The following is a 25,442-nucleotide window of genomic DNA, read 5'->3' as shown; positions in this document are numbered from 1 at the left end:
TAGATATTTATGATGGGAATTCCTTTTGCAAAAGAACAGTTAAAGCCTCTAACTGTTACGCATCCCTGAAACAAAACTATTTTCATTTCGTTATAGACTCTGCCTGGACTCAAAACCAAGCTGAGATAATGCCCTTTTGTTGATCAAGAGCAAAGCAAACAGCAAGGTCTTCATTTCATTGGAGATAATCAGTAACTGGCTGAAATCAGATAATTGAATCCAGACTTGGGGAATGCAACATGAGGGTCATTTAAGAACAGAGCAAAGTTGACAGTTCTCAAGTACAAAACCTGAAGTCATAAGAGTAAAAGTGCACGCAGGAGTAAATTCAGTGCAGTAGCATGAAGTGTTAGGAACACTGGTGGTTGTCCATGAGGGCCAAGACATGGCAGAGAGGTTTTCTTTACTGGGAGAGATGGTGTATCCACAGGCCGTTTGGGCAGGATAGAGGAGGATGAATTCATTAAAGGAAGCGCAGTCTCTCCCAGCTGCCATCTCTCCCCCTCCAGCCAGACTCCGATCAATGGCAGGAATACATCCAAAACAACATTTAGCACAAGACCTCGGAAGCAGGGGTGCATTTAAGACTTCTCTGTGTGCACTCATCTCCCTTGGATGTGCGCACTGTTTCAAAATGTGCTACTGAAGTAGAACAGGGGAGGTATGGGGGCAATGTGTTTGTATCACAACAGAGAAGATTGTTTAACACAGATGCTTCGAGACAATTTTGTTTTGTTTCATTTACTGCACAGCCGTCGCGATCCCTTATCCTTTGCTAAATTTTTCTAATTCTATTAATCCTTTAAAGTCAATTGTAGGTGACATAATTACCTCAAATACATTACTTGAAACTGATATTAATTCACTAACCACTGGTGTATAAAGGCAGTCAGTGGCATCCAGTCAGTGTAAAATTCATTGAATTATTGCAATATATATCAACATTTCGATATTTCTTCATGCATTTTAGCATTATTAGCAGATTAATGCAATAACAGTTAATGATATTCAATAATTAAAGTGTCTTACTTCTATGTCTTAAGCAACTTTAATTTTACACAACCCCAAATAGCATCTTTATCACAAACTGTATATGTATTATGTAACTAGGATTGCACCTGACCTATTATTTCAAACATAAACTTCCACAAGCAAAAGTAAAATGCTTCTAGTACCATCTAGTGGTTGTAAAAATCAGCCAGTGCTGTTGAGAGAAAATAAATTACATATATATATATATATATATTGCCCCAAAAGTTCAATAATTAATTCCAGACAGTATTAGCCTGATGAGAGCCATATGCAGACTATATAGTGTGGCTAAATTTAACTCTGAGCTGGATTCCATTAGAAAATCACGATGTACGTTGGCACAATAAAAATCTTTCTGACCAGAGCAGCACCCCTCTGTGTGCTGATGAGTCGGCTCAGGAGGAATCTTATACTTTGCTCAAGTTTAACTGCATTTATATGATAACCCTGTATGCCCTATATTACTCAAAAAGACAATAATATATTGTTCCAGTGTACTGTCATATGTTACTGCTATTTAAAGAAAGGGTGAGTTTGTTAGCATAGTGGTTCCTGCACACAATACCAGATCTTATCTTTACAGGTATATGCATAGCCAGCAATAAAAATTATGTACAGACCATGTATAAACATTAAGTGAATTTCTAAGCATCAATTCGACCTACTTTATGGTGGTTTAACAAGCCATGTGTTTGCCTTGCAGCCTGTTGTTAAAACAACCAAAACAATCATACAAAAATCACACCTTACAACAGACAGGTTTATATGAGTTTATTTACAAAACTGCATTTCAATGCACTGTTGTCCAGCCACTGTGATTTAAAATACCTTGTTCTTACATTGTTGCTGTTACAAAAAAAAAAAAGATTGTATGAAGCTGAATGTCAATGTTAGAAGGACTAACATCATTTAAAAAAAAAAAAAAGTATCTGACACCGTATATCCACAGATGTGGCTATAACGTCAAAAAATACAATCAGCCCAGGTGTTGCAAATTGTCTGCCTGAATCTCGGGAAATTACAAAACCTAAATTTAAATTTACAGTGAATTCAAATATCAGTCATTTCTGATTACATGTAAAGAAAAAAAATCTTTAGCATTTATTTCATTGCTCTTACTTCAGGGGAACTTTTTCACTGATTCCATGGATACAAACAGTTCACTTAATCATAACTGTATCTATATAGTTTATGCAGTGCACAATGCAAAGTCAGTGAGGTTGGAACCTCTTCACCGGGGCATTACAGCTCTTTGCCAATCCCTTGTAAGGCATGCGCAGTGAAACTTGCTCAGAGGTAATTTTATCACTTCAAATTAAAAAAAGAAACAAACAAACAAAATGAGTAACTTTCTTAAAAAATACGAATACCTAGCAAAAAAAATAGCTTAGTATAATAATAGCTTAGTTGTTCCCAGACTTGACAGTGTAGAGCCATACTACAGGTTTCCACAAGCATGTCCTTGTAGGGATTCAGTCATCATTTACTTTTAACAGACCGTAAATGTCACATATTTACAGCACTTTTGCTCTATACATACTGCAGCACACGTTCTGCTGGATTATTTTCAATGAACACTCAAATTCCTGCTGCTGTATCTCAACTACTACCACCACATACTTACACCAATACATTAACGGGCCAAAATGTAATCCACATGATCTTCAGCACCAGTAGTTATTTATTTTATTGTGAAATTCACCTTTTTCTGAATAAGAAAAAATAAGGTTGAGTCATGTACCACATTATGAAAACAACTATTTATCTTTTTTTTTTCCAAGGCACAAAAACACCATTGTGTTTCTCCAGAAGAACCAGGAATTAAGGTGCATGTGGGACCTCAGCTGTCTTTTGGGTCCCTTGTTCACAGGGTTATCCGAGCACAGTGATGTCTGAGCTTGCATGGAAGCACCCCACGGTTTAGCTGGTAAAAATCCACCAACTGGATCAAGTCAGTGAACCGTGTTTGACCATCATCAAGACTGTAAAACGACTCTCCTTCATCGTCCACCTACAATGAAGCATACACACAGACATATACAAATCCATGTAGAAATGAATGACACACAAAAAACAGGTCACTTGGTGCAAATGAGTTTAAATATTTCAGATAATTTTTCAGAGATTAATGAAAAACGTGCAAAAATACTATGTACTATGCAAAAGTTATAGGTAATTCAGTTGTTCCAGGTATAATCAGGTATCTTATCTGATTAGTCCAAAATTTATTCTGCTGTGCTATTCTACAGAGGATGCTAGTTGTTAATGTCCAGGAAAACACCGAGACAGCCTGACTCATCAGAAGAACTGTGGCAAGTTTTTGAGGATGCTTAAAATAACCCACGTGCCGAGTACTTTGAAACGGCTGTAAGTTTACCAAGGTACACTGCGTTTCGAATGCAAATATATTCAATACAGTTATCTCCTTTCTGTTGTATGAAGGTCATGAATGAATAAAGGGAAAAATATTTTAGGGGTTCTTTTTTTGTAATCAAGAACCACTTTATTTTTGAACCTAAAACCTTTGCACAGTAATTTTCAAATGGTTAATTATACTCACTGGTAATATTTGAAAATGTTTAATTTTTTGCATATAGCACAGTGAAAGTACAAATGTCTTAGGGTTGCTCTGGCTGTCCCTCAGAAGAAACACTCTGAAACAAAGAGAATAAAAAGTATAGCAGTCATTATAAAGACTTACCAACATTAAATGGACGGAGTGAACTGCCTCATATGGTAAATTACATCACATTAGAGAATATTGTGTTGCTTTGCTTTAGTGCAAACATGCTCATGTTGATGAAAAAATTATATATATATATATATATATATATATCTGCAAATCAAGTTTAATGTCTTAAATGAGCCAAAGCACAAATAGAAGTGTATAACTGTTTACCCATCAATAAGACCCTGTTGAGCAATTAGACGGTGAGACTCTTCACGAGACAGTTTGCCATGAAACCACGGCTGAGCCACGTGGATAGCTGAAGCAGAGATGCTACGTCAGAAAATATCTTTCAGTTGTACATTAAAAAAGTGAAATTGATGTTTCACACACCTATGTTTAGCACAGAGCTCTGGGCTGTGGAAGGGCTCCCATGACCACTCAAGCGGTGGCAGCTTTTCCTCTGTGGGCGAAGAGAATTACAACTAATGAGTGAAAATAATGTTAATACATAGTTAATTTATGATGTTTCATTTTGCATAACATTCTAGCTCATTTGCAAGTTGCTTGAGGCATTAAGATTTTCTCACGCTTGACAGTCGCATTTACTTTTGGGAAATATTATTAAATTTAACATATTATTTGAATATATTCAATGAATAAAACAACAGAAAGATGTTTAAACTAAAGTGAAGCATTATTAGTTATTAGCCTAAATTTTATGCTTTCTTTCTGTTAATAGAACCAGATTAAGAGACATTAAGACTTACCCTCCACGACAAGCCTTCCTCTACAGCTACTGAGAGCACCTCGGATGGGTTCTCGATCACCCGACTCTTTTGGCCAGAAAAGTCCATAGCCACCAGAGAGTTCTCTGATATGCTTCTCTGAAATGGCACAGTTTGCACTGATGTGTATTTTAAAATATTAATACATTTTTTCAGGACTTTTCACACACCTGTATATGTGGTCATATAAAACTAAATTCAAGTCACGTGATGTGTAATTCAAAATACCCCAAATTCTTGCTATTATTTTGGTTCACTCTCTATTTTGTACTATGAAAAGGGAGTAGATTTACTTCTGCTGCCTTGTGGTATTGCATTGCCATCTAGTGTTTGAGTAACATGACTCCATCTTCATATTTTCTAGATGATTCCAGACACACACACACACACACACACACACACACACACACACACACACACACACACACACACACACACACACACACACACACACACACACACAAAACTCAACTGAAAAGGGATTAGAGAGGTTTTGAAAGGAATTACACTTGGGCACAAGTTAGACATTAAGCTGCAATATAGTGAGTGTCTCTAAATAAAACTGCAAACACACCTAAGAAAATTCTTCTTCAGGATTACAAAGAAATACTAGATTCATCTCCATGCTGGCCAGTAAGTTTGCAATTTAAGTAGCTAAAACAAAATTATTACTTTTAAAGCCCCTCCTATTAACAGTGCTGCACTTGAAATGATATAAAGATAAATCCTATTACTTATAAATGTGCTAATCAGCATAAGAGCAGGGCTTTGTTTTTAACTCAGTGCAATGAAGCAGTAATCTAGTATTCTAGTTTGTCTAAATAGCCTGACATTGCATTTAAGATATTCATTTATTCTCCTGTCTTTCTAGCAAATCCTCTCAGTAAAGTTATTGGCAACACATGACACTCCAACACTAGAGAAGAGGTGACAAGTTGTTAAATCTGTGGACAGCTGATCACTATGTATTTTTAGAAAGCGAGTAGTTCATGAACATGTTCATTACCCATAAATAGACTGTGTCTGCTGTTGCAAAAATACTCTCAGCGCAGTCTAAGGCTATTCTGGGACACCGCAGATTCCTCATTTGCTCCATACAATTATATTGCTACACCACTATTTGCTGGCTCATGTTACTTTTGTGTCTTTCAAGTTACACCAGACAGAGGGGCATCATTTTGAAGATTTATATTTCACCAAATGAATGTATGTCCAGTGCACTTTATTTTTTAGCTTTCGTAGAATCTGATAACTTTTTACCTGCTAAATATAATACTGTACTTCCTAACTGTTTGCTAATGTTATCTGTTTGTTTGAATTTTGTAGGCTGTAGATTCTGCGCTATCAGGATTGTGGGCTAGAGCAACAAAAGCATGAGCTTAACTTGGGCAAATAAAGCTTTTTAAAAGGTTCCTTATTATTGAAGAAAACTGAAAGTTTGTCAGTTATAGAAATACTTCACAGGAGTCACACTAAGAAAAGCAAAAGGTGTATAGGTGATGGCTAGATTCTACTTAAGTCTTGCTTTTGTGGATGGCGTTTTACTGTCAAGGGTTACTGGGACACAAAATTGAAGTGAACCATTATTATTTCACCCGCTGTTTGCTTACTGTGACAAGTCAAAATGTCTGCAGTGAAAAGGTCCATGTAGGGTTGCCACACTAACCTGCTGGTTCACACAATCATTCAAGTTGTTGCTAACCAAAATTGTGTTTAAAGTAGCTTTAAAAACAGGTAAGTTGCCACATATGAGAAAAAATAATAAAATATAAAGCTAGTATAATTACTAAAACAAGAAAAACATTAACTAACCATTGGTGAGGCTTTTTGCTTCTGGTGTGGCTGAATGAAATTTTGGTAAAGTTGCATCCCAAACTAAAACACAGGAAAAAAGAAGTGATTAAAATTGTCCAATTTAATCCAAACATTTGTTGTGTGTTAACCCATAATCCTTCCAGACCAATGGTGTAGTGATTACAAATGGCAGGTACAAGTAAATGTGTTGCAATGCACTGTGTATATAATTTGTGGACTAGCAGGGGTGAGTAATGCTCTAAATTGTATCCAGATTATATCCAGACAATGAACACATGCTGCTTCTATCAAGAGTGGGAGTGATCTTCCAGCATCACTCAAAAGCTTCCCTTGACCTCCTCCCAAAGCTAAATCTGATTCAAACACTGACTCAGCATTCCTACTCTTAGATATCACCCAGAGTTATTTATCAGCAAGCCAACCTTTAACAAGCGCATGGCTGTAATCCAGCAGGTCCTGGTCTGCTCGTCATCTGCACAAAGCAGCTTCAAGTCCCGGGCAGAACTGCATTTTGTGGACTGAGGTGAGAAGTTGGAAGAAAACAAAACAGCCCTGTGAATCAGCGTGCATCTGCTCCTTCTATACAGTTTTGGCATGTCTCTGTTTTATAGTAACAACATCAGTTACAGTACTGCTCTTACCTTCACACAGAAGCCAAATTCTGTAGGTGCCCCGTGTAGTTTTTTGGCTGCCAAAACAGTGTAGACATCACTGTCACTGAAGTCAGCAAAGAACTGGAGATGTCTTGGTTCCTGTTAAACACAGAGAGGTCATAATAAGACAAAGGTACAGAACAGGTATGGACTGGAGGTGTGAAGTATAAAACAGCACATGAAACAATCTTAAGCCTTCATGTCTATACCTGGAACACAGGAACATCTCAGGTGAGTGCTGAGTGTATCTGTATTTGAACATTTCTGTGTTTTTTTTGATGTGATCACAAATGCAAAAAAAATGAAATACTAAAATAATTGAAAATTACAAAATAATTAAAAGTCTTAAAAAGGAAAAACTTGTATATATTTAAAAATATTCACATTTTAAATTCCATGTCAGCAACACGAGTTTGGAAACTGAGATCATATTTGAAAAGCAAAATGTTTTTTCCACTCTGTCTTAATACAGAAAGTCAGCTACTCAAAAGCTTGCATCTGTGCCATATTTTCAGTATCATAATGCACCAAATGCTTTTAGTGGGTGGCAAGTCTGGATTGCAAGAAGGCCAGTCTAGCCTCTGGATGCTTCATGGTCCACTCTTACTTAACCCTTGGATACACAACCTACCAATACCTACACTCTTCCACGAGTGGGGTCAAAAATGACCCCAAATAGAATTAGAAACAATGCATTTTGCTATAAACTCGGTTGTGATTTGTTTTCAGTCAGTAGGCTCTGGTCCTCTTGTCATCAAAGTGCAAGAAACGGCGAATATCTTTAAATCTTTGAATTGACATAGTGGCCTTGTACAATGGGTTATGCAGAGGACTCCCAAAACCACACTGACTGGTACATCCCAGTTCTTCTCACTTCCTGCAAGAATGGTCAATCAAATGAAGGCCAGGAGCTTTTGTTTGATTACATTTTTCCACTCTTTTCCCCTGTCGGTTGCTACTCTTCGTGCCTCCGTGTTTGTGCATGTCAGCACCTCTTCTATTATATTATCAGACATGAACATCTTCCACGCATCTATTGGGGAGACAGTACTAGACCCAGATGCAAGCCCTGGCCTACTAATTCAGAATATTGTGGCTAGAGCAGTAAGAGGGGCTCATTCTGTTAGACTCAATATCCATTTCCTCTTCAGAGGACTCATCAGAGGACTCCTCTGTATCTGACTGGCCTTGTTCAGAGGGGGGGACAATAGTCTGGGTCCTCTATATCTGAGATGTCAGATTCTGAGTCAATGCCACAGATGGGCTCTTCATCCCATCTGTCCTGGATCATTTGTAGGGCAAGGTCCACAGGGATCCTAGCTGGCCTCATAGCAGCCATGTTACTTTAAATATAAAAAATAAAAAAAACATCAGAAAGGACAATGTTTGAAATGCACAGGAAACTATAAACAGAGCTGCACATAAATGGTCCTCAGGTGCGCATTTGCTGTCAAAATAAAAGACGCATACCAGATAAGAAGTTGGAACACTCGTTTGCGTACATTAGATGTTCTGGAGGAGGACGGACATTTGTTCAGAACTCTTAAAGATGTCGAAGAAGCAAGCTCGTAAGCAATTACTATCTCCACCACAAAAGAGGCACATATTCTCTGAATTTCCGGGAATACTTTTATTTTGACAGTGAATGCGCACCTGCGGACCACTTATGTGCAGCCCTGACTATAAATCATGTATGTTACTGTGTAAAAATTAATTCTTGATCCATCCATGTAAGTGGTTCTTCCTCTTCACTGTTGCCAAGTGCTTGGTCATAGTGGATTTTGAGGAGTTCTCCTACAACATTGTAGGGTCTTTAATTTACAATATAAAGCTTCTCTGCAATATTGTTGTGGTGAACTGTCGTGTTGCTAGGGTTGATTTCAAAATGAGCTATTTTCCAAAGACAGGATTTAAGCAATTCATGTTATCTTTGGATTGCAATGTAATTAAAAGACCATAACATATTTGTTTTACAAGAGTAAACGATAAATGATATCTACATTTATGTCAAAGCATGCTTTGGATGATTGTATATGATGGGTAAACAGTACATTTTCATCTAATAATAACACATTATCAACCATTCTGGGTGTGGTTACTCTCTTAATGTAACCAAAAGATAAGGATAAATTTAGATATGTTGATAGCGGCTGTATTGAGATGGTATCAATAGCTATTTTGTTTCAAGGATAACTTTACAAAAAAAAAAAACCCTCACAGACTTTCATTGTCCTGCTTTCATGTGACTCACTATTCCTATGTCTTTTTTTAATGTTACGCCACAGTCATTAGTGTCTGTGGTAACTGACTAGCAAACATCTGACCAAAACCAAAGAAGAAGAGTAAACACGATAGACTAAAAGTGGGCGCCTTGCCAAGGTCAACCTGCACTTAACAACAAAAGGTCTACTGTTGTAGAAAATGAAAGGAGTTGAAAAGTGGATGTGTTGGCGTGCCTGGTGGCTAGGTATAAGCTTCAATTGTCAGCAGCATTGTGAGTACAGTTTCTGCATGGCTGCTGTGCCAGCTGACCTAATGAAAATCCAGCTCAACCTGTTTCACTCTCCTCTCGCAACATGAGTGAGATGTAGCCAGAACATGAAGAGGTGGCCCAAAATGCACAAACAGAGGTCGTGTATCAATCCCTAGAAATTTAAACAACAGTATAGTTGTCCATTTGGAACAATGCATTTTTCATCCTATATCTTTCTTCTGTAAAGTACCCCTCGTCCAATGTACAGATGTGGATTTTTAGAAAATGAACTGGTGTAATGCAATAAGACTGGTTGTATGGAATAGCCCACTTAATAATATGTTTTTTTAAACAACCTGTGATTTTCCCATAATTCATAACACATTCTGTGGACAAGTTATTTTGTTCTACAAACCTTGGAAGTCCCCTTATTGGAGAAATAAAGCCCTGACCGCCGCAAAACAAAATAAGACTTCTTCCAAGACTTCCTGCTTTGCTCTTTGGCGTGAAGGTATCCATGGATCTCAGGACAAGTGCTGGAATTCAGAAAGGTCTGCGTTGGGTAGAGGAATATTTGTTCTTAGTTGGGTGTGTGCATTAAATAATCACAGTAACAATCTCCACTACAGGGCAGAGAGAGTGCAGTGCAAACATAAAGAACCTAAGAACCTGATACCTGTATAAGGTCACAGTGATCCACCATCCCATTGGTTTCACTCGATATGGAAACCATGTGATCTGGGAAAAAGTCCTATGAATATGAAAGAGACATCAGTTATTAACTTCTTCCACCCACATAATTTTGGGCTAGTACAAAGAGACTTGCTGTGTATGACTATAGATATATATACATAGAATTGTATAATTACTAACTCACCAGTGGTTTCCTAAAGAATTCATATTTAGCATAATTCTTCCTAAAATACAACCGGCTGTCTGTGTCCATCGCCCAGCTTGAAAGTACTTCCATAACGTACTCATGGTCTTCCAGAGCTCTTTCTAGTGAGAGCAAGAACAAAGAAATGACATGTTAACCTGTTTTGCTGTTGCTGTTTTTCCTGTTCTTTGTTTTCCCTCTTATTAAAATATACTATCTAGAATCAGGTCAAAGCAAGGTTGAGGACATGGAATTAAATGTTCTTGAAAAATAGAGTAATCTCTGAAAATGATTCCCCAGCAAAAGTTGCATTGAGGAAAAGAGTTTGATTATTAACCTTACATTAATGTGTAACCTCCAGCTATGGGCATGGCAAGAGGTACAAGAGGTACAACATAAACAGTTATTTCCTAGAACTTAATTATTTCCTAGAATTTTAACTGATTGTTGAATAACTGGAAGACATATTGCATTCAGCCAGCAGTGTAAGTTGAATAAATATCAGTGCAAGAAGGTTATCAGATGAATATACTTGTTACTGACAACAATCTTGATTTAATTCAGGTTAAAAAAATGCTTAATAAACAAAACCCACACTCACTGACAACATCTACAGAACAGATTACCAAATGATGAAACAAATGATGAAACTAGTTTGTCTAAAAATGGCTAAATATGTGTTCTCATCTACAGCAAATTAGGTGTATCCCTGGCAAATTCACATGTACACGCACACATAGATGGATAATTGTATATTGTATACAAATACAGTATCTAACAGTAAATAATAAAGTACCGTGTTATATAAATAATTACAGTTACAGTCATAGTCCATGGTTACATAACATTATTTATTCTGTGTCCTTCTTTCTGACAGCTTATCATAACTAGTGTTGAGACATTCAGGAATTTGTTGTTGTTTGTTTGTTGTAGCTCTTCTTTTTGACATCATAAGCATCATTTAACCTTGGCCTCATTCCCCAGTCACCAGTTTCCCACTTGTCCTTCCTTAGACCACTCTGGGTAGTTATTGCACACTGCAAAGTGTAAAAACAAAGACCTCCTGCTTTGGATATGTCCGGGTCTAGTTACCTAGACATGGCAATTTAGCCTTTATAAAAAGGTCCACTTACAACAAAACATATCAACAGGTTCCAATGTTAGTGGTTTTAGTGGTACGGCTTATTGGTGTATTTTTTCATCCTTCATTGTTAGAACTAAAGTGCTGAGATCAAGCTGATATTTGTGAGTTTTAACTGCATTGAAAAGCACAACTGATTTTTTCAAAACCTTGAAACGGAGTGTTAAAAAGAAAAAGAATCATTTTGATAGGATTATTGCAAGACTTATGGGTAAACTTGACTGAAAATGCTGCAAATAATTTTTTGCCATCATTGTTTTTAAATTTAGTATGATGTAAATAACTGGGTAGCTGTTACAGCATCATCTTACCTATTCCTAGATGGGAGAGGTGTTCAAAAAGTGTCCAGGCGTGATCATCAATGCAGTGATTCTTCAAGACAAACAGCTGACATACATCCTGGGCAGTTACATCAGAAGGAACTTCTACAGCTTTGCTGGTATTATCTTCACTATAAACTTTAATTACCTGAAGCAGAAACATTAAATTAACAACCATTTCAGGCAAGCAGTGAGAGACGTTAGTGACTTTTAAAGATACATAAGTTATGTTTTCAGATTGGACATACTGTAAAGGATTGTGTTATAAGTACCATACAACCCAATCAGTTTCACCTTCGTATAGTAAACAGGTAGCTCATTTGCCTATTTGAACAACATAATAGGTAAGAAAAAAAAGACACAACACAAATGTCCTACAAGGCAGAAAACAGAATATAAAGACTCAAGCCTGCAGAGAAACACAAAGAACACAAGACACATTAAACAGGAACTTACCCGCTTGTTTGGAGCCAAGCATAGTATTGAGTTTGGGCTAGTTCTGTAGCCAAAACATGGCTGAGTACAAAGCATCGCAAATGAGAGCTTTTGTGAGAAATATAAACACTCTCATCAGACAGCGCAGCAAGTGTCAGCTGTCACAAGCAGCCTTTCTCTCGCTCTCTCCTTATCTTGCTCTGTGCCACAGTGAAGCTGAAATTAGGCAATTAGATAAAACTCCCTCTCAGCAGATTTCTTTTCTGAATCCACATATGTGTATCACTGGTGCTCGATACCAAATCACCTGCCTCCTTTTCTCACCACTAAGAGTCAGGAAGCCAGAGATCAATCTGCTTATTTACTAGAGGGTGGAGAGAGAGAGTCACATGGCTCCAACCCCCTTAGAATTGACATGCACACACCCAAGGCAAGCAGATCTCCTACATAATGCCCTGTGTGAGCCCAAGAGCAATTACAAAGGTGCTGGTTCAAGTCAGTCTAAAGCTGTCAGAGGCAGGTATGGAAAGTGTAGGAGCAAAGACCAAATGGCTGTCTCTTTTCTCTGAGTGAGGTCAATTGGTAGCTTAAACCTGGACAGGAAAAGCCTGACACCTTTTCTGTAGAGATAGGTCAGAGCTTTTCAACAGGGCTGAGTGAGGTTCAGCAAATGGGCCCTCCACCTATGACATCACCTCTTAGTGTAAACCACTTTGTAATCAATCAGGTCACGAAGTGAGTATAAGAGAACTATCTTTTAAGAATGGTTTATTTCATCACTCATTGTTTAATGTAGTCATTGCTGCATATTAGCACTACAGGTTTGTTTTCTAAAATGGTTTTTACCTGAATAAAAGGAAAAGAGAAGAATTGATAATAAAGTGCAAAATCATACGCAACAAATTGATTTGTTCATTGTAGTTCATATATATATATAGTTCACTGATTTTAATAAGATGTGCATTTACTGCACTGCTGGAGGTGACTGTATCAGGGGCTTTAGCTGAGTTGCTTCAAGGATGTGGCTTTCTGAAAATTGGCCAAATCAAATCATCTGGGTATCAGATTTCACCGAGAACAGGGTAGGGTCTGTCAGAGGCGAAGGAGTCTTTGTGGGCCATTAGCATTGCAGATGTGCTTTATGTTTGCATTACTCAGCAGAAAGTTGCTTTCATGAACAGTTTAGGTTGGACGACAAGATGCAGTATATACAATGAGTAAATATACCCTTCAAAAGGGTAATTTTATCTGAACCATGAGACACAAAAAACAGTGGTTTTTTTTTTTAATTTAAAACAGAAAATAATTCATTAAATAATAACTCGTGCATTTAGTTTGACTACTATAAACTAATTATGTTGCATGATTTGCCAGTACCGTTAATCATTAGTAAAGTGTTTCCAATAAAAGACAAGGCCACACACCCTGCTGCAGGAGCCATTGATGCCTTTATCAGTAAACACAGAGTTGCAGCCATGAGCAGGTAACCTTGATGCAAAAGCCCACATGTTTTCATCTGGAAAACATTTATGTTTTCCTTCATGTCTGTCATGCCAATCAAGTACAACTTATGTGTTACAGTGTGCAAAAACAGAGAAAATTACCTGGAGAATATTTTTCTCCTATGGAAAATAAGAAAGTGCCACGACTGCCTAACTAAAAGTATCAATTTACTCAGTATAGCAAAAGTTATGGGTACAGTTATAAGGAGAGGAGATGCCAGTTAAAGTGATGCTATGAAAAGTGCAGCGATCAAAATATTTTCAGAAGTGCATTTACATGTGTGAAGACTTTGAGTTTGATCTTATATTTATCTGAATGAATTAAAGCTAAAAAAAAACTGATGCTGCCACACAAAAACTGCTATCATGGTTTCCCTATATATAGTTCTGATTTATAAAAGTTAAATCCACATAAATGTGAATAACGGTAATAATGGTCATTGCTACTAACTTCAACTGCCAGTAGTCTGTCTGATCAGTGCATGTGGTGCACTGAGACAGCTATTTTCTTTTCAAGTTGGAATAGTAAAATTTTCAATTCACTTAAAAAATCTGCATAGTAAGTCCAAATTAAGGCAACCTTACTATTTATACACGTATATGTATACTTACTTACACATATGAATAGGTGGTGAGCCACTACTGATCCACCAAATTACTGTTGAGGATACACTGGCACAATTTCCCAATATAAGCTGCATTTATCAAACTATGATGGCAACAAGGCTGTTGATTTCAAGAGTTGTATCACAAGGGTGAGAACACATCGTGCTGTGTCATAAAGGTCTGTGATGAAAAGTAAAAAAGAAAAGAAAAGAGTCTGGAACAGGAAGACTAAGTCCAGATACTGGGTATGCAGCACTAAATATAGTCTTATTGAACATAAACTTCTCTATTAGACCTTCTTATCTCAAGGACAGGACAGAGTGATCCATTTTACCAATTAGCCTTCTCTGGTTAAACCTTGAAGTGCACTCCCACAGCTGCAGCTATATCACTGAGTGGTGGTAAAAAGTTGGCCTCCAGCCTCGTCTATATAAGAAAACGACAGAGAATAGTTCTCTTAGCTATCCACTAAAATAAAACTTGAAAATAAAGAGTTTTAAATTATTATAAAACCTCCTTTCTGGTAGGTAAACCTGTTTACAACTGGATCATCACTTATAAGATTACATATCCAAAACGTTACTATTGTCCCGAGACCTAGAAGGAATTAGATCATTTGGAAAGTATTTTTTAGACCGGTGGAGTCAGTGTGCAACAATAAGGAGATGAATTAGAACACTAGCCAAATGTTATCAGCCAACACTGATAAGCCTGCTGGGAAGCTGTAGTTGCTACTTTGTAAATTACAGTGGCTGATAGAGGACTGGGCTCAGGCATTTCACATTAAACTTAAAAATATGTAATTGTGGTTTTGCTTGTGAACAGTCTACATTTTAATTAGATACATCCTATAAGATACTGAAACACTTTGTACTGATGTCTAAATTAAAGTATGAACATCCCTGCTTTCCCTTGTTCAGCACTGATATTCCATATTAAAGAAAAGTGACACTTCACCAGATTCCATTTGTGATATGAAAGTGCAGGCTACTTTCTGCTTTTAATACATCTTAACATCTTCAAAAGGCTACTGTAGTATTGATGTATAATTAATAGCAAGAATGTGTTTTATGGTACAATTATTTTTTTTAACAAAGTACTGCAAATATCTCAATTTAAATAAGTAACAATAGCACAGCCGAAGCACTGTGAACACCATATGTGAGCAGAACATTTATGAAGATTAAATCTTTGAGAAGTTTTAAACATTGTAAGCCTTTACATAGTGGTCACGGGAGACCAGATCTAATCCAGCACCATCTGGAAAAACAGCTTAAATTTAGAACACTAAACAGAAACAAAAAGCAGCCCTTCGCTAACAGGGAGGGAGACAATACAAAAACAAATCCATATAAGATTCCTACCCGCTTCTGCAGACAAAGAGGTGTGATGGCAGGCAACGTGACTCTTCTTGCATGGAAATTCATGCTTCTGCCTTACCTGCACAATTAACTATGAAAAGAAATATCCATGCATAGTAATTGAAAGTAAGGCTAATGTATAAATTATAGTTGGATATAATATGATAGTATTAAAAATAGTTTATATATATTTCTTTTCTGAGCCGTTCCAGTGCTAACAGTGTGATTCATCAAATTGCAAGTGTTAGAAACCAAATGTTGTTTCCTCACCACAGCACAAACTCCTCCTCTGTCCTTGGGGATGTAAAATCTCTTTCCTTTTCTTTCCTTTTAGAAAGGGAGTTTCTCAAAGTAAAAAGTTTCTCATGGTGAACACAGTTAAAATATACAGCCCAAGGCCAAAGAAACGTTAAATATTTATTTTTAAAAAGAGCAATTTTAGCCTAGCGATAATGTAAAACCAAAACAAGAAGCTGAAGAATTTCCCAGAAAGCACATGTATCATATTTTTTCATTCTTACTTTGTAGCCAGACACTACACTGCTATTTTTAGTCTCTGATCCACTTTTTTTTTTATAGAGAACATTCACAAGCATGAATATATTCTTGCTAATTATCAATGTTCAGTTTCCTTCTGAGACAAGGAATTTGGAAATGAGTAGCTATCAAAACCACAAAACTACAAAAACAAGCTCATAAAAACTAGGTTAATGTAGATCCATAAAAGTACATCAGATCTCAAATTAGTTGTTTTCTCATTTTAAAATGTTGAAAACTGTTAAAATCTGTGAATAACATTTATAACCTGCCTGGTGACTTTAAATGACTCTGAATGTCACATTGTTATTGGTGTGAGACTGGCTGCTATAAGTAGTTAAGAAACTGCTGATCTACTGGGCTTTTACAAAAAAACCACAGCTAAAGTCTAGAGAGAGTGGTCCGATACGAAAATACCCAGTGGGCAGAAGTTCTCCAGGAGAAAGTGCCTTGATGATATCAAAGATTAGAGGAGAGTGGCAGACTGCTTCAAGCAGACAGGAAAGCAAAGAATCACTGGTTATAAAACAAGTATGCAGAACAGCATCTCTGAATGCACAACAATGTTAAACCATAAGGCAGAGGGGCGCCAGCAGCAGAAGAGCACATCAAATGGCAAAGTGTCAGTAGTTCAGACTGCTGTAATGGCATGGGATACATTTCTTAACTTTGGGCAAGATAAGGATCATTGAAACTCATTTCATCAAACCCAACTGAGTATTTTGCTGACCGTGTCCATCCCTTTATGACCACAGTGATCACAATTCTTGAACGTGATAAATTCACTGTACTCAAATGTGACAAGATCTCAATCTAAAAGGCTAGATGTGAAGTCGACTAATCTGCAGCTTTCTAATGCTATTAAGTCAAAATATTACATTTTGAGGAATGTTTCTGGCATCTGTGCCATGAGTAATTCAGGCAGTTTTGAAGGCCAAAGCCTCCAACCCACTACAAGCAAGGTGTGCCTAAAAAAAAGTGGCCAGTGAGTACATAACTAGACTCTATTAGACTTTTCATTTCACAAATTACACCCACTATGATTTGTGCATTCATCTGAAAGGAGGAAACAGTTGCAAACTTCCAGGATGCTGGAATTCATTATCTGATAAAAGTCACACACATACTGATGTGTTATTGTTGGATATCTGGTCAACTTCAAGGTAATGTGTGGATTCATGATTAAATACAGTTTATGTTTCATTAAAAAAAAACCTCTGACCTTGAGACCCTGCCTGCCTACCTGGAGGGGCGATGACATTATGCCATCAGCCTTTTACAGCTAAGGGGTAAAACTGATAAAATACTTTTTTAAAATGGTAGTTTTAGGTATAGTTCTCTGCGTGACACAACCTGGGAGCTTCTCCTACACTGAGATAAAGCTGTGACTTCTTAAATCCTTGAAAAAGAATTTAATTTTCTGCATCTACAATAAATTTCTTGTATCTCTTCTCATCGCTATATTTCATCACATTTACCCTCATAGCATGAAACATGGCGGTTTGGCTAAAGTTACTGTACTCTCACGCTCTCACGAGAACACACAGGAAAAGAAGAACCGGCAACAACAGACTTCATGTTTATCTGGAAACACAGTACATTGACTTGTGAGAGCACAGACAAGCAGACGCTGCTAGTTATCACGCTGCTAAAATGAATTGGAATTAATGGACCCAGAATGATAACAGAGTCGCCACAACTCCCATAACAAAGCTAGCGCCAGACACATTGTCCTTGACCATAGCTGTTTCAGACAAGACCCCTTGCAGGCTCTGTCAGAGTAAGACAACAGCCAGCGATGCAGCAGGCCAGTGGTGCATATATGAAGGTATATAGTGCATGTTAACCTCTGGGAAGGGAGATTTTTAGTGCAAAGCAAGGACCCCGCTGTCCATGTTTCATCGCTATGTTACTTTGTTACTTGTTAGGTTGCAAGGAAAAAGGAACAGCTTCTGCTTTTTTACATTTTATTTTATTTTTTGGATCCATCCATCCATTCATTACCTTCTGTTTATCCAGTTCAGAGTTCTGGTGGGGCTGGAGCACATTGCAGCTGTCAGAGCGAGGGACAGGCAACACCCTCAACATGCTGCAAATCTATCACACATTCATGCTATGAACTATATGTCAGAAACTGCTGAGGCAGCATAGGAAATTTGTTCACCATTATAAACATTAGTCCAAGAAATCACAAGGTAAACAATATTTTCGTATTACCTGTCACGGTTCTGGGTCAGTTTGACCCAGTATTTTGAGTGTCTGCTCACCGTGTCTGCTCTTGGGTCTACCTCATTCTTCACACCGGCGCACCCCGCCGTGACATTACCTCTGTAATTCATTCATTTACAACTCTATTTCTTTCTTGTGGAGTCATAATCAATTTTTTGCTTGTTTTTTAAAATACAATGAAAGCACAACAGCAGTGCTAAACAAAGCGATGTCAAGCATTGGGTCTTGCCACAATTCTGCAAAACCATTCAATTAAGAGAAAATGTGGTAAGTTAGAGAAGTACCACAATGGCGAGACTCAGTATCAGTTTCCTTGGCTGCCTGTTTTATAATCGAATGCCATCTCTAGAGGAATATTATTATCTTTAGATAATTATGATTGATGATAAAAATTACTACCCAGAAAGGCTCACTGGGAAGCCAAATGGACAATTTTGCGGGTGAATGGTGGATGAGGGGACAAGTGCAGCACAGTTGGAACAATGATGTCATTGGCTTTTTGAGTGCCTCTAAAAGGAGGTCACCATGCTGTGCCATTAGGACAGTGACATAAAAACAGCTGTTCAGCCTAACATACTGTCTTTATCTTCCCAAGGATCCTGGTGAGACTAAGAATAAGCACATGGATATACTGCTGGTGTTACACTATTGGCCAAGTTTTAAATAATGAGGCCAGTGTAAGCAAAACCTAAGAACTGACACTTCTTTAAACATTTGGTTTCCAACAATTTCTCTCTACTCTTGAATCTATTTAATGCCAATGCGAGGATGTCCTTATAGCTTTGATGGAAAAATAAAAGAATGAAAATATGGTCTTGAAAATGACTACAACAGGTTCCCTTTAACTTGATTTGCAGAGAGCGAACTGTTTCTCTCTCTCGCTCTGATAAAATAATTTTATTTTCAGTCTAATAATGGCATCCTTCACTTTCATTAACATGTCTTTGAAACTCATATTGAGAACACCAGTGAACAGCTATCAAATTTAAATTCCTTATTTTTGAGTCAACTCCTGATCTTTTATCTGTTTAATGTGTCACATAATAATGAGGAAACAGGTTTCACCTGTCCATGAAACTGCTTAACTCAGTTGCCCAATTAATCTGAAAATAGGGAACTATGTAGAAAAAAATGGACTGAAACAGTTGACCCAGTAAAGCCTGAACTATGAAATAATTCCCAGAAACAAGTGTTTATTTGACCTTCGGACAATTTTGTAATAAATAAATAAATTAGTAATTTGAATATATGAGCTTGAATTTGTATCACATTTAATATGCTGATGACGTAGTCTCAAAAACTCATGCATCATTTACAATACTCTAGGCATTAAGTGCTTAATGCAGTGCAATGCCTGCACTTCAATCATATATTCACAGTTTTTTTTAAACAATTCACTTGCAGCACCATTGTCCCAATATTAACTCTAGACACTTAGCTTAAAAGACTAAACCATGCATTTCTGTGCATATATTTCATCAACGGCAACAGACACATAAACACATAGATAAAGGGCTCACACTTACCAGCAGCTATGCTGCTGATAGCTGCTGGTGAGTGCACAGTGCTATAATTTTTATGTTTTCCGATGAGTCATTGCTGTGAGGCGACCCCCGCTGCTACACACACACACACACACACACACACACACACACACACACACACACACACACACACACACACACACACACACCACAATGATAATGAGAAACAGTCAACTCCAGCTTAGAGTATAGGGGCTTTTGGTTGGCAAACCAAACTAATTTAACAGCCCTGGAAAATATATAGGCAAACTCACTTCACATTTGAGGCAGACCAATGATTGCTAGCTTCCCAAAGCAATGAATGTGCTCTTGTTTCTGAATGTGCCAGTGAGTTTTAAAAATGCATAGTCAACAACAAATCAATTTTTGCTTTGCTTGATAAAAAAAAAGTTTTCTGCTGAGTTGTATGAACTGACTAAAAAAGAGGAGAAAAGAAAGTCTTCATAAGCTATCAATTCCTTGCATCTGTACAATTTGTTGTAGCTTGTTTGTAGTGTTAACAAGGCAAAAATACTTTAATTATGGGGAAAAAATGGTCATTGTCTATACGTAGTCTCAGTAGTCATCCAAATAGCCTGTGAGACTAAAGTGGGGGAAAATCTGAGAGGAATAAACGTTAAAATTGCAGAAAAATACTTTAAGGATTTTTACTGACAGAAAAAAAAGTCCTGCCAGCATAATTCTGCTGTCCTACAATAAGCTGCAAATAAACTATGTACATCTATCTTGCTCACTATATAAAACAACTTAAATCCACAACTTAATGCACTATATTATAATGCAGCACTTCACATTACATTATTTTAGGCCATGGTTCTTTGCATAAGACTAACAACATTTTCAAACTAGTCAAGAATTCTATGCTACCAACACACAAGTTTTAACTACTGAGTTTTTCAGCATCAGTAGGTACTTCCTGATTTTCAGTGCAAAGTAATCACACACCCTGTGCTAAAACAAACAATAGCGCTGTTAGGCTCCAGACCTGATAATTGTAAACCATAAAAGTTCTTCTGAAAAATCTAAAGGTGATGTAAAACACCCATTGTCCATTTTGTGGTGGCTGCTGCTTTCAAATACTACGGTATAAAAACCTGAGATTGAAAACATAAAATCACAGACTTTGTGGCTTATCTAAGCATGCTGACACAGCATTTTTAACTCCTGACAGCAACTAATTTCCTTACTCACATAACCGGTTGGACCATTCATATGGTGCTAAGGTCAGATGACTTCAGCAAGCTAAATATTGCATTTTTTCAATTATTCAACTTTAACAAAATGTTGTGCAATTTTGTTTTCTGACATTTGATCCACTTAAAAATCAGCATTAAGTGAGTACGTGAAATAAAACATCTAAGTGGACATGACACAGGTCTTGTATCATGATAATCATGGACCAAAAACTGTCAATATGACACTAACCTGAGATGTACAGCTTTTGGTCCATGGTAATAAACATTCAGAAACAAGAGGGTTCAGGGTTGAGGTGAGAAGCTCAGGAAGAGGGGAAGAGAATGATGCCTCGCTCTCTTTAGTGCTCCTGAAGGACAAAAACAAAGAAACAAGAGACAGAAACAAACTTCAATGAAGCAAAACTGTGTAAATTTTCAGGCAACAAGCATATTTTGATGACTCAGCCATAATATAAAACAGCTTCACAGAAGAGTTGTATGAAGAACATGTTATCTGTCATATAACAGATGCTTCAACATTGTAATGAGTCATTTCTTGGGTGAAGGCATAGGGAGATCTGACCAAAACAAAAGGCATGGCTCCATTCTCCTCTAACAAACGTAATTCACATTTTTTACTACCAGGTGCCTGCTTTCACCACATCACCAAAACTCACATTCAAAGGTTTATTTCTAAGCCTTATGTGTACTGTTGACATCATTTTGAGGTCATAAAGGAGTGAAATATCCCCCACAAGAGGAAGAAACCCCCATAAAGAGACCACCCTTAGGACATATAACTCCACCCCACCTGTTTGAAGTAGTTCAGATTAAAGGATGTGACAAGACATGCATACAAAGAGTTCTTTTTTAATGACTAAATGCTATGATAAAGTAAGAATAAATTAGATTTCAGTATGGTTGCATGGTATGAGGTGTATTTTAACATACATTTCTTTAGTACAAAATAGTTAACAATTATTATGTTATCATCTTATCTCTCTTAAAGTTAATATTAAATGTTGCACTGCACTACACATTGCAGCTTTTAAACAGAGATCTACCTCTTCTGCAAATAAGACTGTGCTATTCTTGTGCAAGGCAGCTTACACTGTAAAGTGTAGAGTAGAATACACTTCTTGTGGTTTAGTGCAAATTAAACCAGCCTGATTAAATTTTATAAACAAACTTCTTGTCAAGCATAAAGGAAAATGAGACCTACCTGTTCCCCCTGCAGAGTTTAATGCTGATCTTCTGTTTATTTGGTGTTATTAAAGGCTCTTGCAACGGGAAGAGTTCTGCGCTGGGAAAGCCACTCACATTACCCTTGTCACTCTGAAAAATCTCTGCTTTCTGTCCGAGGCTTTGAGAAGTGTGTATCTCGTCCAGTGCCTTATTCATATCACTCATGTGGGCCAGCTAAATCCAAGGCATCATCTGGAGCAAATAGAAGAGACAAGCTTTTAGACTGGAGTATGTGCAGACCACAGTTGGAGCAAGCTGCCTGGCGGGGCTCATCTGCTCACAGCTCAGCAGAGCACACACATACATACACACAAGTCTCATCTGCTGCCCACAGGGCTGGCCCAGTGGAGCAAAACGATCCCTCCTACCCAAACATGATCCACCACATAAAGATATTTTTAACACAATGACTCCCGAAACAATCATCCTCGCTCTGATGCAGTCAAGTATTATCAATCATTAAAATTTGCTCTGCCACCTGTTTTTTGTTTTTTTCTTTTTATTGCTTGCCTTTGATAATGTTTATATGCACACTGGAAAGCAATAAATTACCACACAAAGCAGACTCTCACAAAAAGAGGTTGGTATTGAGTACAGGTGGGTTATGACTAGAGATGGCACGATACCACTTTTTTATGTCCGATACCGATATCATATATTTGGATATCTGCCGATACTGATATGAATCCGATATAGTGTGTTTTTAATCAATAAAACTGTTTTTTTAATATCTTGCTGCATTTTGTATAAGTTCAGACAAGTCTCGCACGCCACGGCCGCTCTATCACGCGACGCATACTGCTCCAACGTGCTGAGTTACGCCATGTCACAAGTTTTGTGAGGTGCTTTCGTGATATTTAATGGATCGGATTACATTTTTTATTTATCTCCAATATCTGATCCAGTAATTTAGGTCAGTATCGGACCGATACCGATACGTGATATCGGATCGGTCCATCTCTAGTTATGACTACTATAAAATGAACTGCTCTTTTGTTATGGACTTTGCACAAAGATTGCATAACATAGTACACTGCGGAATGCCTGTGGTTGTAAAGAGTAGCCAGCCCAACAGAATGGCTGTGTGGTTGGAAGTGTCATTCAGAGACTGGCTCTGTGTGGGGGATGGTGGGGATGATAACATCATTCTCAAAGGTAATGTGTAACAGAGTTTGACCAAGGGAGGACAGGCTACTGAAGGAACTTACTAACAGGCAGCATGGGGAAAGCAATAACTCACCACCCAAGGCTTACTTAATAATGTCAGAACCTAGTTTTGTTTTTTTAAAGGAAGAAATACAGAAAATGTAGAATATAGTATAATGCTCCACCTCAAAATGATAAGGGACCAAGGGGAAAGTTTTTACTAGACTGATTGTTTTACCTGTCTGGCTCCAATCTTACGATCTACCTCAGCATCCGTTACAATAACCCACTATACATGCTTGTTTTTTATATTATGCCAGTAGGCTATCACCATGGTGTCCTGTAGATACCCATTAATCGACTGCACTTATCTGAATGTTTGTATACCAATTTATTACAAGTGGCAACTTTATGAAAACATATAACATAAATGAACTTTATATGAACCCGCCCCCCACCCCGGCCTCACTGTGGTCATAAAGTGATGCCCAACAGATTCTTCTTCTGTTGGTGAGCTTGTGTGAATTAAAGTTGGTGCCATTCCCTTTAGCTGAAAGGAGTGGCACCAACTGAATTTGTGGTCTTGTTCAGGTGCTGTAGCCCATCGGCTTCACAGTTCATGTGTTGTGCACATTCAGAGATTCTCTTCTGCATACTGTGGTTGCAGCCAGTGGCTCTTTGAGTTACTGTTGCCTTCCTATCAGCTCAATGCAGTCTGGCCATTCTCCTCTGTCATCTCGTATCAACAGGGTGTTTTCTCCCAGAAAATGCTGCTCACTGGATATTTTTTCTTCTTCTAGCTATCACTAAACGCCTAGTAGCAGCAACCCCAGTTTGAAGTTTGCTCAGTTTGAACTGCACCAGGTCATCTTAACCATGTCTACACACCCAAATCTTGGAAGCTGTTGACATATGATAGGCTGATTCTTCAGCCACTCCTACATTTGAGAGTGCTGCAGCCTACTTAAAATACAGAAAATCCTAATTTTAATTTTTACTATGATTAAAATATGTTTTCCTTAATAATATAATTAAAAAAAACAAATGACACAGTCCGTTAGCTATAAATTGCTAATGCTACCAAGTCATATGTAAAGAGTTAAAACCAACATGTGACCCACCTACCACTGGGACACAAAAAAAATCAATACAATAGCAGTGAATTTAGCTCAAAGTGGTGAGCAATACCACAAAAAAAAATCCACCCCTATTACAAGTTTTAATTTGCTTTTTATATTAATAAACATGTTTCAATAAACACTTAACTGTACATACTTAGGAGTAATTTCAAACGGAGTTTCTGCTATTACTGCTGCCCACCAGGGGGCCCCAGCCCACACTTTGGAAGTCATTGAGATATTTGTATTACGCTGAACAGGTGTGCCTAACAAAGTGGCCGTTAGGCATATGTTCACATGGATTCTAGTAGTAAAATGCTTTTTTCTTAAATATTTGCTCTGATAGCGCTGGAGAAAATCATTAGCCACATAGTCCAAGGTTTAATTTCTAAAGAAATCGTATTTGTTAATTCTGAAGATCTTCTTCTTTTAAGTAAATAAGTATAATTGCTTTGTCCACAAAGCAACACTTCAAACTTATGGAGCAGGGTGATTCTTTCTGCTTTTCCTGCGCCCTGTACACTAGTATGAAGAGACATAAGTTTAGAAGGGTTACCTTTATACCTCCTTAAATGGGGCTGATAATGCAAGCATTCAAGCAGGTCCCAGTATCCCAGCAAGGAATGAAACTCACTGGACTCACATGTAAGAGAAGCTACAGGTAAAGTACAAGCTGCTTTAAGTCATGAAGTGGGATCCGGTTTTACCTGTTGTGAGCGAGTGACTGTTTTCAGTCGGATCCAATTTCGCTCTGCATCATGTGTGCAGAAATCAAAG

The 25,442-nt window shown here is 37.6% G+C and overlaps 1 protein-coding gene across 4 annotated transcripts; it reads right to left on the bottom strand.

The window, feature by feature from the left end:
* Positions 1 to 1,788: 1,788 nt before the first annotated feature.
* grb14 (growth factor receptor-bound protein 14) lies at positions 1,789 to 25,236 on the bottom strand. Of its 4 annotated transcripts, XM_076875027.1 has the most exons (15): positions 25,222 to 25,236; positions 22,379 to 22,593; positions 21,407 to 21,524; positions 11,759 to 11,915; positions 10,307 to 10,428; positions 10,106 to 10,180; positions 9,845 to 9,982; positions 6,945 to 7,055; positions 6,726 to 6,821; positions 6,301 to 6,363; positions 4,471 to 4,587; positions 4,094 to 4,163; positions 3,932 to 4,019; positions 3,593 to 3,686; positions 1,789 to 3,043 (listed from the first exon to the last, which is right to left on the bottom strand). In XM_076875027.1, the coding sequence occupies exons 2-15, from the start codon at positions 22,564 to 22,566 to the stop codon at positions 2,897 to 2,899; spliced, it is 1,584 nt and encodes a 527-aa protein (XP_076731142.1). In that variant the 5' UTR covers positions 22,567 to 22,593; positions 25,222 to 25,236; the 3' UTR covers positions 1,789 to 2,896. The 4 variants fall into 4 exon arrangements, with proteins under 4 accessions (XP_076731142.1, XP_004557709.1, XP_004557711.1 ...); XM_004557652.5 differs by lacking the exon at positions 25,222 to 25,236 and having other exon boundaries at positions 22,379 to 22,670; XM_004557654.6 differs by lacking the exons at positions 21,407 to 21,524; positions 22,379 to 22,593; positions 25,222 to 25,236 and adding an exon at positions 15,675 to 16,127.
* Between the last annotated feature and the right edge of the window lie 206 nt (positions 25,237 to 25,442).

Source organism: Maylandia zebra, linkage group LG16, assembly GCF_041146795.1.
Source record: "Maylandia zebra isolate NMK-2024a linkage group LG16, Mzebra_GT3a, whole genome shotgun sequence".
NCBI lineage: Eukaryota > Metazoa > Chordata > Actinopteri > Cichliformes > Cichlidae > Maylandia > Maylandia zebra.
This window is presented reverse-complemented; position numbering and strand designations above follow the sequence as displayed.

Coding starts and splice junctions, on each gene's coding strand:
- grb14 (XM_076875027.1), bottom strand. CDS start 22,566: ATGAGTGATATGAATAAGGCACTGGACGAGATACACACTTCTCAAAGC. Junction 6,364..6,725: donor CAGCCATGCGCTTGTTAAAG/GTTGGCTTGCTG, acceptor CCTGTGTTTTAG/TTTGGGATGCAACTTTACCA. Junction 3,044..3,592: donor AACATTTTCAAATATTACCA/GTGAGTATAATT, acceptor GCTTCATTGTAG/GTGGACGATGAAGGAGAGTC.